Source organism: Patagioenas fasciata, chromosome 5 (assembly GCF_037038585.1).
Source record: "Patagioenas fasciata isolate bPatFas1 chromosome 5, bPatFas1.hap1, whole genome shotgun sequence".
Classification (NCBI taxonomy): domain Eukaryota; kingdom Metazoa; phylum Chordata; class Aves; order Columbiformes; family Columbidae; genus Patagioenas; species Patagioenas fasciata.
The window spans coordinates 44,329,001-44,345,825 of NC_092524.1; the positions used below are offsets into that span (position 1 = coordinate 44,329,001).

General features: G+C 51.1%; 1 protein-coding gene across 2 annotated transcripts; it reads right to left on the bottom strand.

Annotated features, from left to right (window-relative positions):
- Positions 1-5,701: 5,701 nt before the first annotated feature.
- Positions 5,702-13,898, bottom strand: NKX2-1 (NK2 homeobox 1). 2 transcript variants are annotated; one of them, XM_065839595.2, is made up of 3 exons: positions 13,692-13,898; positions 8,647-9,023; positions 5,702-7,871 (listed from the first exon to the last, which is right to left on the bottom strand). In XM_065839595.2, exons 1-3 carry the CDS (start codon positions 13,742-13,744, stop codon positions 7,201-7,203), a joined length of 1,101 nt encoding a protein of 366 aa, XP_065695667.1. In that variant the 5' UTR covers positions 13,745-13,898; the 3' UTR covers positions 5,702-7,200. The 2 variants fall into 2 exon arrangements, with proteins under 2 accessions (XP_065695667.1, XP_065695668.1); XM_065839596.2 differs by having other exon boundaries at positions 12,040-13,893.
- Positions 13,899-16,825: the final 2,927 nt, after the last annotated feature.

Consider the following 16,825-nt stretch of genomic DNA (forward strand, 5'->3'; position numbering starts at 1 on the left):
CCCACCCCGCGCCATCCCGCCGCTGCTGGGGGCGAACACGCCCTAACTTTCTCCGGTGCTTCCTCGGGGGTTGTTTTTCCCCTGCCTAAACCAACCAAATGAAACCCGAGCTGGGAGGGGGTGGGGGTACCCAGTCCTGCGTGCCTGGCGGAGCGCTGGGAGCCCCCGAGGCCGGGATGGCCGGGCAGGCAGCGGGCGAGCGGGAAACCTCTGACAACGCAGATCATGCCAGTAACGGGACCTGTCCTCCGTCCTTCCCCGCACTTGCACAGTACCTTTGCGAAGGCGCAAATTCATCCGGCCGCATTCCGTCCTCGATGGTTTTTGGGTTACTGCGGAGGTGCCACGCACTCCCCTGCCATTACCCCGCTAGGCAAGTGTAGTGTGTGTCGCAGTGACGGGGCAGTACCGCATCCCCCAGCCCCGTACCACTCTCCCTAGCTATGGCAAGGCGCCATAGGCGGTCAACACCTTGTCAGGGCGTTTGGACGAACGTCAAAGGGGTTTCTGGCCCGGCGTTTACAGCCCTCCTGCCTGGGCATCACCCCGGGTGCCAAGGACTAGAGAGGCGGTGGGTGCGCACAGCTGGATCTGACCGGGAGCACCTGCAGCGCAGGCAGAGGGCTGCTTTAACTGGCAGTTAAAAAATAAAGAGCGAGACAGGCGCTGCCCTCGATCGCCTGTAGCCCGCGGGCGGGGAACTTTGGTGGGCTGCTGCCCGTTCCTGCGGGCAGGGCAGCACGCGGGGCTGCGGGAGAGCCCGTCCACGGCCGGGATGCCGGCGGACTCCGGGGCCGCAGACCCCGCAGGCAAAGGGTAGGATCAGGCCCGTTCCCCTCGACGGAGAACGGCGACCTGAGCACTGGCTGTGTCGGGTGTTTTTCGGTCGGCGACTGGGGCGGAGAGGCAGTGCAACCGGTGCCCCGCGCTGCGGGACCGGCTCCCATCTCCGGCGCAGTCTCGCGTGGGCAAAGGCGACGGGGTCGCGGGAGATTTCCTCGGTTTAAAATTAAGAGTGGAGCGGAGACGCAGGCCGGCGGGCTATGCTTCTTTCAAAGTAAGAGTTTTCCCGTTCCTGCCCGCCACTGCTCCCCAGACCCCACAGTTAATGCCAGGCACATAAACTTCTACATCAACTGGCAGATGTACACATCTGTAGATAAAATTCGTATATAGATGCACATATATAGACTAAACGCTCCACATCGGTCTAACATTTAGGGGTTTTTTTCGTCTGCCGTGAGCTAATGCAGAGAGGTGCAGGGGTGGGGAGCTTTGTGCAGCAGCAACAGTGCGTTTCTGAAGTAACGCGCAGGTTAAGAGCAAAAGCTCAGACCAGGAATGTGCTCAAGAAAAATAATATTTTTAAGGGTGTCTCTGAGAAACAGCAACACTGACTACAAAAAGTTTAAGGAACAAAAGCACCGAGAGAAACTCCGAAAGAACGTGTGCTAGAGTCAGATTATTAGGTCAGTAACACACTGAAATGAACTCAACCACTTCAGCAACACCTTTGATATGAAGTAAAATTCTGTCCCTTCCAAGATGCTAAGTGTGTGTAAGTTTGTCACCTTCTAGCACGTTATTACTTGCCAAAATTTACTTGATCGAGGAGGACTCCGGTGAAATCCACCAGAACAGATGGAAGGGAAGATCTCATACCTTGTTTAGTTTTCTAAGAATTTGAACTATCCTTTTATGGAAAAAAAAAAAAAGGCAAAAAGCAAGCAAGCACACAACCCCACAAAAACCCCTCAACCTCATGTGTACATGTGCTTTAGTATTTTCCTGTGCAGTCTAAGTAGTGCACTGATGAAGCGCTACTCAGCATGATATGGGGAGTTCTTATCGAATGAATGCAATAATTCGTATCCGTTTAGTAAAATCAGCTATGTAAACCCACTTACTTAAGAAGCACAACCTACAAACTAATTTAAAATTACTCAGAAAGTCCCCCTGTGATTAACAAATAGATATATAACTCAGAAAACGATAGCCATCGTATTCAGATTCAGCTGTTAGTGTGAGATGTAAAAACAGATTTAAGTATTGTTAGTCAAGTAGCAAATATTTTTAGAATATTTTTTTTCTTCTTCTTCTTTCGCCTCCCCTCCCCTCGTCGGCGAAGGACACTGGATTCATACAATCCCTCGTAGGTAGTACATTCGGCCATTTGTAAATGTCTTTGCTTCTTAATGTCTCTGTCGTTGGAAAAAAGAAATACCAATTTCCCCCTCTCCCTAACAAAAACCTTTACATCGAAGATTAAATGTCACAGTTAACGTTCTCATCTCCAGGTTTCCCAAGATATTTTCTACATAGTAAATTGTTTAAACATCAAAACGAATTTTAGTGTCTTTGTGTATCAATATATCTTATTCACCATCTTATTTATATTGCTGACTAGAAGCCTTCGAGAGAAAGACATAGAATATAGAAAACTTTGACCTTACCTGCTCCCTAACGCGCTTGAAGCCAGGAAAAAAAAAAAAAAAAAAGAAATAAAAAAAGAAAAAAAAAAAGAATAAAGAAAGAAGTCATTTCGTATTCACCACTTTGCCAGAGACGGTAATCTTTCTACCTCATAGGAACAGCCGTACTTGATCAGATTTCTTTACACATTTGGTACGTATAAATATAATTACCATTTACTTAGGGTTTGGAGGGTTTTTTCCCCCGCTGAAGGGGATCATGAGAGGAACAGCGAGTTAGACAGAAGAAAAATATTTCTCAGCTTTGCTCCCGACACGGCCATGAAAGGACTGAAATTCTTCAGAAGTCACTCTGTCTTTACCTCTAGATCCCCTTTGTAAAAGCAGCCGTCACGACAAGTTGGACCGGGGCTGCCTGCCCAGCGAGGCCCCTCTACCTGCGCTCTGCCACAAAACTCCTACAATACTTTTTTCACCCCGCCGCGCGTGGCAATTTCTCTTGGTGTCATCTCAGAGCTGTCTCAGATTACATTGTTTGGGATCTGCACTTTGAACACAGTTTTAGGGCCCTGCACTGCCATTTGAACCGAGGTGCAGGCAATATGCTTTTCGATCAGTCCCCCATCACTTTTTTCTCCGTAGGTATGGCAACAGCCCGGCGCTGCTGCAGCAGCCGCTGCCGGGGGAGCAGCCGCGACCAGGGCAGGCCCGGTGCCGCAGTCTCCTCCGAGCCAGACCCTCCGAGCATCCCTGTTACTAACAGGCTGCCTTGAAACAAAAAATACCACCCCACAACCCGTTTTGGTGAGAAACAGCAAACATGAAGAAGCCCTATGCTATTGTTGCTGTTGTTCTCGCCGTTGCAGTGGTGCTGATGGGGTTTTGTATTGGTTCTGTTTTGTTTTCTGGTTTCGTGTTTTGTTTTGTGGGTTTTTTGTTTGTTTGTTGGGGGAGGGGCTGTTTGTTTGTGTGTGTATGTTGTTTTTTGGGGTTTTTTTGTTGTTTTTTTTTTTTTTTTTTCCCCCACAGCCTACAACTACATGCATGCTTCAAGGCACTCAAGCATTAACTCATATTTCCAGCAGGAAAAAATACCCTCAGCGATTCTCCTACATTTACAGGCAGTGCCAGGGAGTGGGGGAGTGGAAAGGAATAGCCATTCTTCACTAGGTCCCTTTATCTCTCAAAATACGGGGTGCCCACGGTTTCACGTCGGTAGAGGAACAGTTATATTGGGAAAGGTGCATTTCTTCCGTAATTTCAGATTTGAATCATGCTGCCCCCCCGCTCCCCTTCACCATCCCATTATCCAAGTTTTGATTACCGGGAGACTGAAAACCAGCGTATTGGAAAAAACAAGCGTTTAGACGGAGGCACATATTTTAATTTAGAAAAGCTGTACAGTGACTAAATTCTCGTGAGTGTTCTCGAGGGAGACTGAAGATTAAAATGTATTTCTGCCCCTTCTCCTAAAAAAACTTCATCCCAATCAAGACATAACTGGTTTATACAAAGAATTTTATGATAAAAGGCAATAACACAATGTCACCAAAAAACCCTATAAAATTGTTAAAGAGCAGTTTGTTTGCATTTCTCCTGATTGATATGTAAATACAGTTTGAACTGTGTTTGCTCGGTCTCTAGTGCTTAATAAAGAGATGAATTCACCTTTCTGTGGAACAAGTAAACAGACTTTAAACTAAGCCGACATCAGACAAAGTGGAAACGAGTTTATTTAATCGAAACTAAATCTAGTTTTGGAAAGATAAGTCAGTGTACATAATAATCCATTACAGTAATTACACCCACCACCACATATGTGTTTATGAGGTTGTCGAGACACAATAAAATTCATTTATTTCCCCAGAAGTCTCTAATGAAAAGTCACTGGCTGGATCTCTATCGAACGTTCCAAGTCCAACATATCGGGGGGAGGAATAATATTTCTCGACTATATCAATGCCTGTCAGTGCTCCTCACTTTTGGATGTCCCTATGTTTGAAAGGATGCAAACGTTAATTGCATTTGAAGGGGAAATGTTGACTTAACCACAGCATTTTCCCCTCGGTCTTGTACGTGAACTCCGGGAGAAACTAATTCTAATTTTAAAAATCTGTAGAGCTAACCCTGCTCTCGGTCGCTTCGGGGGAGCTGGCAGCGCTGTGTGCCACGGGCCAGGAATTTCCAACACTTGCTTCTCTTAGCAGAAATAACAGGTCTAAACTCCAGACTGGCTTTTCCCCGTCCTCCCGGTACCCCTCCTCCCCGTACCCTACTTAACATTATGTTATAGACCTGAAACGAAAGGAGGAAAAAAAAAAAAAAAAAAAGGAATATTCTTTGGGTTAATTGAGAATGTCACTGTATAAAGCAAGACATAATGTACAGAATGAAAGGTCTCGAAATTCCTGTTGACACACGTGATGTTCTCTGGTTAGAAATAAGGGGGCGGGGGGAGGCAGAAAGAATCCGATAATTTTTTTTTTTCTTCTATTTCTCTTTTTCTGCATCCAAACTAGTACTCGGTGTCCAACTAACGCCGGATATCTTATATAAATAAAAGATTGGAGCTTTCGAAAGCTGCCACTTAAACCGGAGGTTAGATTGTTTCCATCCCGGGCAAACTGCTTTCTTTCTCTTCAAAATTACGAGCATTTCATAATACCTCTGTAATTCAGAGGTATTGCGATTCTCTTCCGTGGTTTAACTGAGGGGATCTGAAGAAAAAACCGAAACCGAGCAGTAGATGTGAATGAAAACACGCTACGAGGTCTTTTAGGATTGGGACTTCTTATTTTGTTACACTCACAAAAGGGATACTTGGGACCCGAAAGATAGCGAACTATATGTATTTCGGGCCTGTTCGATACGAGCTGCTTAACTTGATATGCTTTATATATTTACAGCAAAGTTAATATCTAACTGCTTTGCATTACCCATAATATTTACCTTCCTACCTAACCGCCCCTCGGTTCAGCCAGGCGCGCACCCCGCGCACTCGCGCACGCTCACAGGTGCGCGCACACGCACTCTCTTCATCTCCTTCTTTACCAGCTTCCCAAATCACTATGGAAGAAATAAAGGGAGGCGGTGTTGGGGGGGGGTGGGGGTGCGGCGGGAAGGCAAGGGTAAAAACAGCAATCTGTGTTGAACTGAGACGCAGTCTGCAACTAATCTCTCGCCTGTGTACAGGGGTGGACGTGGGAAGGAGATACTGGGTGGTCGTGTGTGTGGGTACGTGTAGATAAAGAAAGTTAATTCAAACTACGTGCCGTACACAATAAACTATCTTTTTATTTTGATTATAAATAAGGTGACTGTACTTCCCTTAAAATACAAGTACATAGGAATACCTGGTAGCTTTTTTTTTTTTTTCAAGTTATTAAAATTGGATGCTCTTCAAATCGGGCGCATCTTCTATATTGTCATCAGATTCTTCGTTATTTTGTTTCTACTGGCGTTAGACTTTTACCTACTTTCTCCTCCGTGCCTTTGGCATTTGAATTTCTACTCCCGGAGTACTTCGTTTCTCTAGCAAAAAGTGTCCGAGGTGGTTCCCGTCCCCCCAGTAATCCGGCTAATGAATCTGGACTCGATCCCTTCTCTTTCCTGTTTGTCAGTCCCACGAATTTGCTTGTCACTTCTGCACGCTGAGAACTGATCCCACATCCCGTTAACTCCCTGGCACAGTTCCCCTCTGGAAACGGGGTCCAGGCTCTGGGAGGGGCAGGGGCCTTACAGGGTTGGGCAGCATTCCGGGATGTCTTTACATAAAGAAAAAAGAACTAAAAAGAGGGAGGAAAAAAAAAAAAAAAAGAAAAAAATGAAGGGAAGGAAAGGCCAGGAAGGAGACCGAAGGGAAAAAAAAAATCGTAATGGGTATAATTTATTAGAAGCTTCTTAGGAACTATATTTAAGCCAAATATCTACATAAGTTACAACAGGAAGGAGGCGTGCGCAAATAACAAACTGCCAGAGGATTTTCGACGGGACGATCAGTGTCCGTAAAAAAGGTGGGGGTTGGTTTGGTTGATTGTATTTTTTTCTTTTTCTTTTTACAACAAAATATACAGGCTACTAAAAACTATGGGTTTAGTCCAACTTTTGACAGCATTATACAGCTACAGGTTCACATCAAACGTAAGGAGGAAAATAAAAGCCAAGCCTTTGATGACTCCACGTCTCCGTCCGCTCGCCCTGACGGTGGGACTGGGATGGGAGACCGGGGGAGGGGGGGAAGCTGCTTCTTGTGTCTGGGTGACGCGAATGCGTTTTTTTTGGGAAAACCACCCCATCCCCCAAAATCTCTATATTTACATGCAGGTCCTACACTCTGGCAAAGTGTACATCTGAAATCCAAGCCTTCGGACCATGCCTAACGATGATCCTCTTTCTGCAGACTGCTCCGTGGTTATTAGTCAGAATTTTTAAAACACCCCATACAACAACCTCGAGGGGAAAAAAAAAAAAAAAAAAAAAAAAAAAAGACAGACCATAACCCATTAAGAATAACAACAAAACCGAACAAAAAAAAGTCTCTCTCTCTCTCTCCTAAAGGTCCTTACGGAATCACCCAATACAACCGAAAAAAAGGAAATTTTTTTTTTTTAAAAAAAACTTTATAAATGAAAGGGGGAAAAAATAGAAGAAGATTACAACACCCAGTAGTATAGACAAGGCAGGATTTGTGTGACTGGGAAAACCTGCCTTTTTTTCATTTTTTAAAAAATTTTATTTTTTAATTTTTCTTTTGCTTTGTTTAATCCTTTCACCAGGTCCTACCGTATAGCAAGGTGGAGCAAGACATGGCAGTGCCATAGTCAGAAGTAGAAGAGTTTAGGTGAGACAAACTGGAGACTTGGCTCTGCAGAGAGGATGGGCTGGCCGAGTGCTGTCCCATGTCTGGAGACTGCCCCGCACTGTTTGTCTGGTGGCTCTGATGCTGTCCGAGGCTGTTGCCATTGGTAGCCACTGTGATCGTTGTAGCTGCCTGCTGCTGATGGCTCTGGATAGCTGCTGTGGGTGTGTTGGAGCCTGCTTGGCAGGGCTTGCCATCCTTTACAAGCACTGGCACTGCCACCCTTCTGGGAGACTGCTGCTGCTGGCAGGAGCCGTTCTCCTGTTGCATCTGCTGCTGCGCAGCCTTGTCTTTGGCCTGGCGTTTCATCTTGTAGCGGTGGTTTTGGAACCAGATTTTGACCTGAGTCGGGGTGAGATGTATCATGCTGGCTAAATGTTCCCTCTCCGGGGCGGAGAGGTATTTCTGCTGCTTGAAACGTCTCTCCAGCTCGTAAACCTGAGCCTGGGAAAAAAGGACCCTCCGTTTCCTTCGTGGCGTGCTCTGGAGCGGGGCCATGCTCTTGCTCACGTCTCCCAGGGAACCGAGGCTGCCCATGCCGCCCATGTTCATGCCCGAGGACGGCGCCATGAAGCGGGAGACTGCAAGGGAGAAGGCAGCACATTTTAGGCGGCTCGGCTCAGCCCAAGAGGGACCCCGCGTTCCTGCGGCCCCCGCCGCCGCTCGCCGCTGGCCGGGACCGCAGCCCCGCGGCAGCCCAGTCCGGACCGGGGCCTCGGGGCGCCCCCGCGCCCAAACAACGCCCGTGTCTTCAGGGCGAGCGGCGGGCAACAGTATCCTCTCCTCACCCGGGCCAGCCCCGGTGAATAAAGGCGGCGGCTCACCGTCGCCTCGCCCGGGTAGCGACACCCGAGCAAGTACTTGATATGACAGCCCGGCGTGAGCTACCGGGGACAGGGGCTCCACCGGCCCCGACCGGGGCGGACTCGGCCGCTCCCCCCGCGCCTCCCGGGACGCGCTCCTGCGGCTCCGGCTTGCCCCTCTGCTGCTCGATGCCGGGCAGCGCACAGGTGGACGGGCAGAATCGGCTCCCTCCCGTCCCCCCCGGGCCGTGTCGCTCTCGCCCCGCTGGACGGCGAGCCCCGGGCTCCCGCTCCCCGCCACCGTGAGGCTTCCCATCCCTTTTCCACCGCCAAAGCAGCCCTGGGAGGCTGACATGAAACCAGTCGGGGGAGGAGGGACCCGGCACGATCCTCGGACAGGAGGAGGAATTGGGGGGGGGGCGGCCAGGAGGGGCGACTGGGAGTTGGACTGGTTTTTGCCCTGGCGCGGAGCCCCCGGCGCCCGTTGCCCGCCGTGCGGCAAGGCAGGTGCGCAGCCATCCCCCGCCGGCTATCCAGCCCCGGGCTGACTTACTTGAGGAGAAGCGAGGGTCCGGGTTGGTGCCGTACCATCCTGTCGCCGAAGCGCTGTTCCGCATGGTGTCCTGGTAAGGCGGGAGCTCGCTCATGTTGCCCAGGTTCCCATTGCAGTAGCCCCCCATCGTAGCATGGGAGAGCTGGGGGACCCCTGCCGCTGTCATATGGTAGGCGGCAGTCACTGTTCCGTTGTGGCCCATGGGATGCTGCTGCATGGCCGGCTGAGAAACCTGAGACTGTCTGTAGGCTGACAAGGGAGCCCCCAAGTTACTGCCCTCCATGCCCACTTTCTTGTAGCTTTCCTCCAAAGGACTCAAGATGTCAGACACTGAGAAAGGAGTCGTATGCTTTGGGCTCATCGACATGATTCGGCGGCTGGGAAAAAAAAAAAAAAAAAAAAAAAAAAAGGAAGGGGAGGCAAATTTTTTTTTTTTTCCAAATATTCTGGTGTTGCCTTAACGCCGATCTTGTTGGATGTACACGTAACCGAGTGGACGAAGTCCGCCTTAATTGGATTGAGTGGAGGCTCAGGGCTGCCTTTCGTTTGTTTTAGCCAGACGCCAGGTTTTAGGCTGCCACCAGAGGCGGGGCATAGGCACTAAAGCAACAAGACAATAGAAGCCTACATCTTGCCCAAGATAATTAGCTTACATGCTGATGACAAGGTAAACACCTTTAAGTTTTACTTGTCAGGATTTTTTTTATGTCTTAAAAAAAAGAGAGAGAGCGGGAGAGAGAGGGAAAGAGAGAGAGGGACCTCGTGAGCACAACTCATTTTCTTTTTCTCGGGGGTGGCAATATCGTGGACGGGCAATGGAAGGCAAGGCGAAAAGACCCCCATTTGACTGGGTGAAAGGACTTAAAATCAGGTCCCGGGTGACAAGGCTGTCAGCCCAGCCTTTGTGAGAGCTGGGGGAACGGGGCTGAACGCCGGTGAGGAAAAGGACTGAGTGCCCCTCTCCCCCCATTAAGTTTGGTCTGGAAGGAGCCCCGCAGCCGGGAGGGTACCTCTCCGGGGGGGCAGACGCTTCCCTCCGGGCCACCGGTCCCAGTGCTCCGCATTCCCCGCACCGGTTTGTCAGGTACCCCGGTCGGCTGGTGGCTGAACAGCACTTGGGATTTACCATCTCGGGAACCTTCTCTATGTCTGCTAAGACCCCCAGTGTGAGACCCCCAGTGCGAGGATCGTTTCTCTCACTAAACCCATAAGATCCGTTCACCTAGATAATTTTTTTTTAAACCTCAGGTAGAGGTGGAAGATCCAAGTTTGCGGAAACAACCCGTTATTAATTGCCGGGGGAGAAAGACTGCTGAAAAATAGGTTAGCGCAAAATGTCGCTCGTTATTCTAAAAAGCAAAGACTGGCATACGCTCTCGTGGTCCCTCTGAACCCGAAGCTGATTTCTAAGGTTATTTGTACAGCACGAGAGCTGGATGGAGAAGACCTCTCAGGTCATCTGCTATACCATCTTGCCAACGAATTCCTTGCATTTTCGGATAAACTGCAATTCCGGACACTTTTGGATCTGTTCTTGGATCCCGTGTGAACACGAAAACCTTCCCATTCACAGCGACACACACGTATGTGCAGCCAGTCGCCAGTGTCACTCTGGTCTTTGAAGAAATCTCCCAAGTTGTCCAGTGTCCCCAGATCTTATATTTCGGGGTGTTCCCGGGCGGAGGAGTAAACCTCCCCTGAGTATTTCACACCCAGGCATACGGCCCTGGCAAACCCAATTTAATACAGCGATTACCTGAATATTAAGAAAATTACAGCGAAGGTACAGTTAACCCAGTCACTCTGAAGTGTCAAGTAACTATTTAGTAATTGCACTTGTAAATATGTTTGTGCTCGACTGGTTCGTGCTTAAAAATGCAAAAGTGCACTTGCTACCCGGGAATAACTAAATATCTTTGTCTAAAGTGGCAGCATAAATAGCCGGTCGCTTTGTGACTGTGCTTGATATTAGTACATAAGGATCATTTTGCTTCAATTGGGAGGCTCTCATTCACTAGGCAAGAAACCGTTTAGGAGAAAGTAGGTTCCCGTATGAGAGTTAACATCCTTCAAGTGTAAGCCTCAGCCTTGATTACACTTTAGAGCTCTGCAAGAGGTGAGCTTTTCCACACAAATACAATCGGGGGAACTTTCCTTCAATCAGGCCGTCAGCTCTCCTACATCATCTCAGCTGCCTCTTTCGGCACCAACTCCCTCAAGGCTGAATACCCCGAAGTGAGTTTGCTAGGTCACCAGAGGCAGAGAAGAGCGAATTTGGGCTAGAAAGGCGACTGCTTTTTCCTCTTTTCTTTCAAGATCTTTAGATCTTCTTTTTCCAGATCCTTGGAACATTTCTCTCCCCGCCACTCCCCCCCCCCCCCTTTTTTTTTTCTTTTCCCTTTTCTGCGCGTGTTTTTCAGTGCCGTCTTTGGTTTTGTTACTACAAAGACACTCGACCTTGCCTTGATGGTTTGATTGGTTTTTTTCTCCCGGATTTCCCAGGCACATCAACTCAGTGCCTGTTTTATTAGTCTTATAAAGAAGGGGGTGGTTGGAGGAAAAAAAAAAAAAAAAAAGAGGAAAAAAAAGGAAAAAAAACCACCCCAAACCAAAATCACAGAATCCACCAGAATGTTGCTGTGATCAGCTCAAATCAGAAAGGAACGACAGTTACTGGCGACGCAATTTGCAGGGCAGGAGCAGTGGCTCCGTTTCTCTCCAGGGAGTGAGAGGTGGGGAAGCCGGGGAGGCCCCAGCGCCGGCTCCGGCGGTGGACGCGGCGGGGAGCGGGGGCGGCCGAGGACCCCGCTGCCCGCCCTGCGCCTTCCCGGGGGCGCCGCCGGAACGAACCCGTCCACCGCCGGCTGCGGCTGGGCGAGCTTGTTTATCCTACCGCTCGAAGGAGCGTAGGTTAAGTCGTCTCCGAAACATTGTTCGATTAGATTAACCCGAGTGAGACCAGCTTTGACTCCGCGCTGGGTCTTGTAGCGGGAAGTTAATGCGAGAGTGCCTCATTCTCCCTTCGCTGGGGAGCGGGCTGGAACTCTCTTTGGACGTTTGATCGCTTATTTAGAAAAACACCGACGCGCGTACAGGCACAGAAACACCCCGCAAAGTCCCAACAGCAATTTTCAGCCCCGCTAGGTCGACCTAGTGAAAAGGAGTCTCTGCTCCTCCTTTTCCGTCCCAAATGGGCTATAATGGGGCGAGTTAAACCGCGGACAAGTGGCAAGAAAGCTTATTCCTTGCTGCCCTGTCCCGTCCGCTTACTCTTTTCTTTCAAACCCTCCAACCAAGTTTCGTCTGCCAGAGCTGGCTCCCCGCGGCCCTCGGGAAAGGTGACCACCCCGACAGAGTCCTGCCTAGGCTGTCTCTAGTGATGTCTTCGTTTACCTGGTGATGTTGCTTAGTAAAACGCTCGAGTTAAAAGGAAATGTTAAGGAGGAGAGCAGGGAAGATGAGATGCGTTTTCCCTGGTGGAAGCATTTTCATGAGAAAAGGCACGGTCTTCACCCCGTGTTTGCAGAATGCGGCTACACGGACGTCCCTTCAATAGCTTCTGACCCCACACAATCCGTTTGATAACACTCGAGAGGTGGAAGAATGGGAGACTTTGTCAATCAAATAGTGCCAATCCCAATGGAAACCGTGCCACCAAGACCGCAGCGCGTTTACTCATCAACTGGATTGCGGGGGCTGGGAACTCAAGGATCAGCTTTTGAAAGTGCACATAGGGCTCTCCAAAGACAACAATGTCCTTTTTTTTTTTTCTATAAGAACTACTGTGCCTCCCCAAGGGGAATCGAATATGTTCGGCCAGCCCGAGTCGCCGAAGTGCTACAGTTCTTCCTTGCCACCCATTTCGCCGGGCAGGAGCCATGGAGGGTGAGCGGGGAGGGGATTTCCGCCTAGTCCGGCGCCTGACTCGGCTCCTTGCCCCAAATTGCTTTTCCTCTCTTTTAGGTACTATCCGCTCCTGCGGTGGTTGCGCGCCGTTTCTCCGCAAGTGGAGCTCACTCGGGAGCGCGGCCGAGATTGAGCTCAGCGTTTCAGCATATGCTCAGATGTGAGCGACCGGTTGGGCTGACTGAAACCTTCGGGGCACCTAGGCTCGGAGGGAGAGGGGAAAGCTCCCGCGCAAAACACAGGCAAATTCTCTCTCGAAAAAGAGAGACACTTTTCAGGCGTGACTTTTTGATGCAAAAATGTGAGGTCTTCCGTGCTTCGCGTGGCCTGGTTGACGGGTGAGTGCCTGGTTTCACCAAGCCACTGGCACACGGAAGCACCCCCTGTCCAGCCCTGACGCCCCCGCTCCCAGCGCCGAGGACCCTGTCCGTGCAGCCTGCCCTGCTGCGGGAGTGGGGCTCGGCGGGCTCTGCGGCGGGGCCAGCCACTCCTAGAGAAGTTTGAGTTGAAGGGGGCAACAGCAGAGATGGGACAGAACTCTTTCTTCTCTCCTAGTCATCAACACAACTCTAGCACATGCATAGAGATTTAAATTACCCTCCAGAAGTCCTGTACCTGGAAAAGGGGCACCACAGAGGCAGCCTGCTGCAATTCTCCCCTCTCGACCCACCCTCAGGGAGCTCATAGAAACTTTAATATTGATTTATTGTGCATATCGGTGTGATACTCCCCTTCTTCCCCTGACCCCAGATGTGCCCAGCACACCGTGCCCACACCGGGAGGGAGCGAAGGTTTCCGCAGTGACCGAGTAGGGTGGACCTGTGTGGCTGTCACTGCCGGCGGCGGGCAGGGCGCTGGGAGCCGCTCCCTGCCTGGAAAGCACATACTTGGGCGTGTAAGGCAAGAGTTCTACCCAGAGACGCTCCTTGAGAGCGCTCCCTAGGCGCAGAGTGCTCGGCGGGGCAAAAGTCTTGCTGTGGTTCATAGGTACAATTCCCCGCTGTGGCCAAGCCCCCCTGCCCTGGTTATCCCGTTCGGATGAGAGAAACCCCGCAATATGCCGATCGAAATCTCTTCCCCTGTCGTAGGAATCTAAGAAAATAAGTGAAACCACCAAAGGCTAAAAGGAAAATCCTCACCCCTCCGCAGCGCACGCACAGTTGCTCCTCCAGCTGCTCAGGGCGTGGAGCATCTCGCGTCTGGGGTTTCTAGGGGCCACTTCACCACCAGTCCGTGGCGGGCCCACTCGCAAGGCTCTGTGCGAGGGCAGCGCTGCCTCCCCGCAACTCTTTTCTCTTCTTCCCCAATTCCTGGAGTTCGGCTGAGCCCTCCTGTCCTAATCCTCCGACACCCCCCCCCGGTTTTTCCCTTTGCCGGGCCGTTCCCGGCCAAGAGGGCAGGGTGGGGCCAGGTGCGAGGTGCCAAGGCAGGGCTCTCGAAGCCGCCGTGGCTGGCCGAGGGCAGTCGTGCCAGGACGGGGGCGGCGAGGCTCCGGGGCACGTCCCGGCCCGGCGGCCACACCGCGCCCCTCCGCGGCTGCCCGGCTTGGGGAACAGGGGCAAGCGAGTGTGTGTAGACACGGACAGTCTGCGGTGGGTAGCAGCAGCACCCGCACCGGTATATGAACTGTTGTCTGACCCCCTCATCCTGGCACCGTTACTAGTACCAATTAATATAATGTTGTCGTTAGTACTCCACCTCTGGCTTCCTTAATGCCTGTAGTCTGTCACCGCCGTAACGCTGTCATTACACGCAAGACGCATCGTTGTCCCGAAACATCTTTGATACAACAAGCCAGTGGTGACCACTGCTGAGGATATCTGGCAGATGGCTCTTGAGACAATTTGCAAAAAGTTATTCTACAGAGACAGTTAAAATTTAGACATGGATTATATAGATATAGATACATACGTAACCACTTTTTTATCGGTACATAGCTACAGACAAAATCCTGCCGGGGTCCATCTATCTATCTGTTTTTAGTTATATCTATCAGTATATGGCATTAGATACCATGGGAGTTATGTGCTTTCGTATATATACCCAGACATACCTACACACACACACACATACACGAGTGTGGGGTGCATGCCTTCGGCAGTGGGTATGCACGAGTATGTATTTACGCATATATTCATAGTCCTCAATCCTATAATCTCTAAGTGTTTCAAACAGGAACTCAGCTTTTAAGTGGGTGACCTCGCCGCTTTGTTCACCTACCCATTCCCTCTCCCTCCCTGTTGGCTCCGCCGGGTCCCAGGGCGCCTCCTGCCCTGGCAGCGGTGCCTCCAGGCCCACGGCCGCGCCGGCGCCGGGTAAAGGGGCTCTCGGCTCCCGGGTGGGGCTGGACGCGGAGCCGATGGACACGCGTGTGCCTGTGGGGGAAGAGCGGAGGGGGGGGCTGGGAGCTGGCACTAGCGGTGTGATTTCCCGCGTCCCTTGTCGGCAGCCGGTTTCGCTGGTACTGGCGGTGGCGGGCCTGGGGGGGAGTGCGTCAACCACTGTTTTGTCCTCAAAGCCCCCCCTTGCTCCGTCGAGAGGGTGGGGGACCTGCAGACGCCCTCGGGGCTGGGCAGACGGCGCACGGCCGCGGTCCAGGGGCCCCGCGGAGCTGACGGCCAGGTTCGGGGCGCTCCCCCGAGCTTGTCGGGAGTACGTGCGCTGGCGGGAAGGCGACCTTTCCCCCTCGACCTTTCCCTGGGGGTAACCAAAGCTCCCTTTTATTTTCAATGTCACTTCGGAGTTTGCCTTTTGTTCCCCGCTACCTCTCGCTTCCAGGGATACGGGCGCTCCCCGCTGGCTCGGGGAGGGGTGAGAGGTTGCAAAGACATCTCATTTAAAAACGACAATGGAGACCTTTCGACCAGCCCGGGTGGTGCCCGAGCTTTATTTTCGGGATAGGGGGAAGGGAATTGTTTGCTTTGCTTTTGTTTTCACAGCAAAACTCGAGGGCAAGTTGCAGGAGGGCTGCGAGGAGCCCCTTCCTTATTGCCCCAAGGTACCGGGCAGGGCCACCCAGCCGAAGGTCGACGCATCCGCCGGCATGCCCAGGCAGCCTGGGAACTCTCGCAAACTGTGCGGCTCCAGGTGTATCTGTCCACAGCTGCTCTACTGTCACTGACTTCGGAATGACCGAGTACTCCGGTTATTGCCCCTAAATCTTACTCTGCCTCTCCTCTGCTCCTCTGCTCCTCTGCTCCCCAGTCTGTGGCTTGGCCTGAATCTTCCCCGGAGCTTTACTTCGGAAGTAAGCTGCCAGCTGTCCCGTTTTGCCCTTGTTTTTTTTTTTTTTTTTCTTTCTTTCTTTTTTTTTTTTTTTTTTCTTTTTTTCTTTTTCTTTCTTTTTTCTTGGCAAGGTCAATCACTGCAAGGCGGGGCGCTGCCTTTGCGCTCCCGCGACTCCAGCTGCTAGCCGTGCTCGGGCAGAGGCGCGTCGGGGCCAGAACCCCGCAGACCCTGGGGGCTGTGGCGACCCAGAGCAGCCTCCGCTGGCCGCCGCGGGAAGCGCAGCGCCGGGCCCGGGCCGCAGAACCTGGAGTTCCCCTGGCCCTGCCGACCTGCTGCTCTTGTGGAAATTTCACCCTAACCAGGACAAAAACAAGCAAATGAGGAAACAGAATGGGATTTTGCTCAGTCGTCCTCATAGGAAACCGATGTAATTAGGTGGATATTTGTCCCTCTTCCTTGTGTGACGCTCCATATCTAGAAGGATTAGCTTCTTTTAATGTTGCTGCAGCTGCTCCTCAAAAGCCTCCCATAGACATAGCTTGGCCTCTGAGCAGGATTCTTCCCCCTCTCCAGGAAAGTATCTGTAATTCGCCTGTTCCTGAATCAAGAGGAGCTGTTTAACAATTTGTGCTCACTCCAAGTGTTCGTTTTTGAGCAGCACAAACAGTTTCAAATTGTCCTCTTCACAGTTCATGGTCACATACACAAAAGACTCTCGTTCAAAAATTGCCTGTTGGGAGTGACTCTGCCTCTTCTCCATCTGCCTCCTATCCTCTGAGCCTCCAGCCTGTGAAGGCTGAGCTCAGTCTCCCCTCTGCAGGGGCAACCTGGTTGTCCAATGCTTTTCCTCAAGTGTGGAGGGTGAACCTGCTGTGCCATTGGGGGCTGAAGTCCTCAGAGGTAGAGCTGAGATGAGTCAGTGAGCTGATCTGATAGGGCCAGACTGACCCAACTACCCACTCTAAGTGGCAGGTAGATTTGTTTATTTAAAATCAGTATTTCCTCTGAGTCTTAAAAAATCACAATTCATTCTGCCTTGATTTTC

What these genes read in the sequence shown, in the direction of transcription:
- NKX2-1 (XM_065839595.2), bottom strand. Translation starts at nt 13,744, where the DNA reads ATGCTCCACGCCCTGAGCAGCTGGAGGAGCAACTGTGCGTGCGCTGCG. An exon ending in TGTGCGTGCGCTGCGGAGGG is followed by an intron (nt 9,024 to 13,691) that starts GTGAGGATTTTC and finishes TTTTTTTCCCAG; the next exon opens with CCGCCGAATCATGTCGATGA. An exon ending in GGACCCTCGCTTCTCCTCAA is followed by an intron (nt 7,872 to 8,646) that starts GTAAGTCAGCCC and finishes TCTCCCTTGCAG; the next exon opens with TCTCCCGCTTCATGGCGCCG.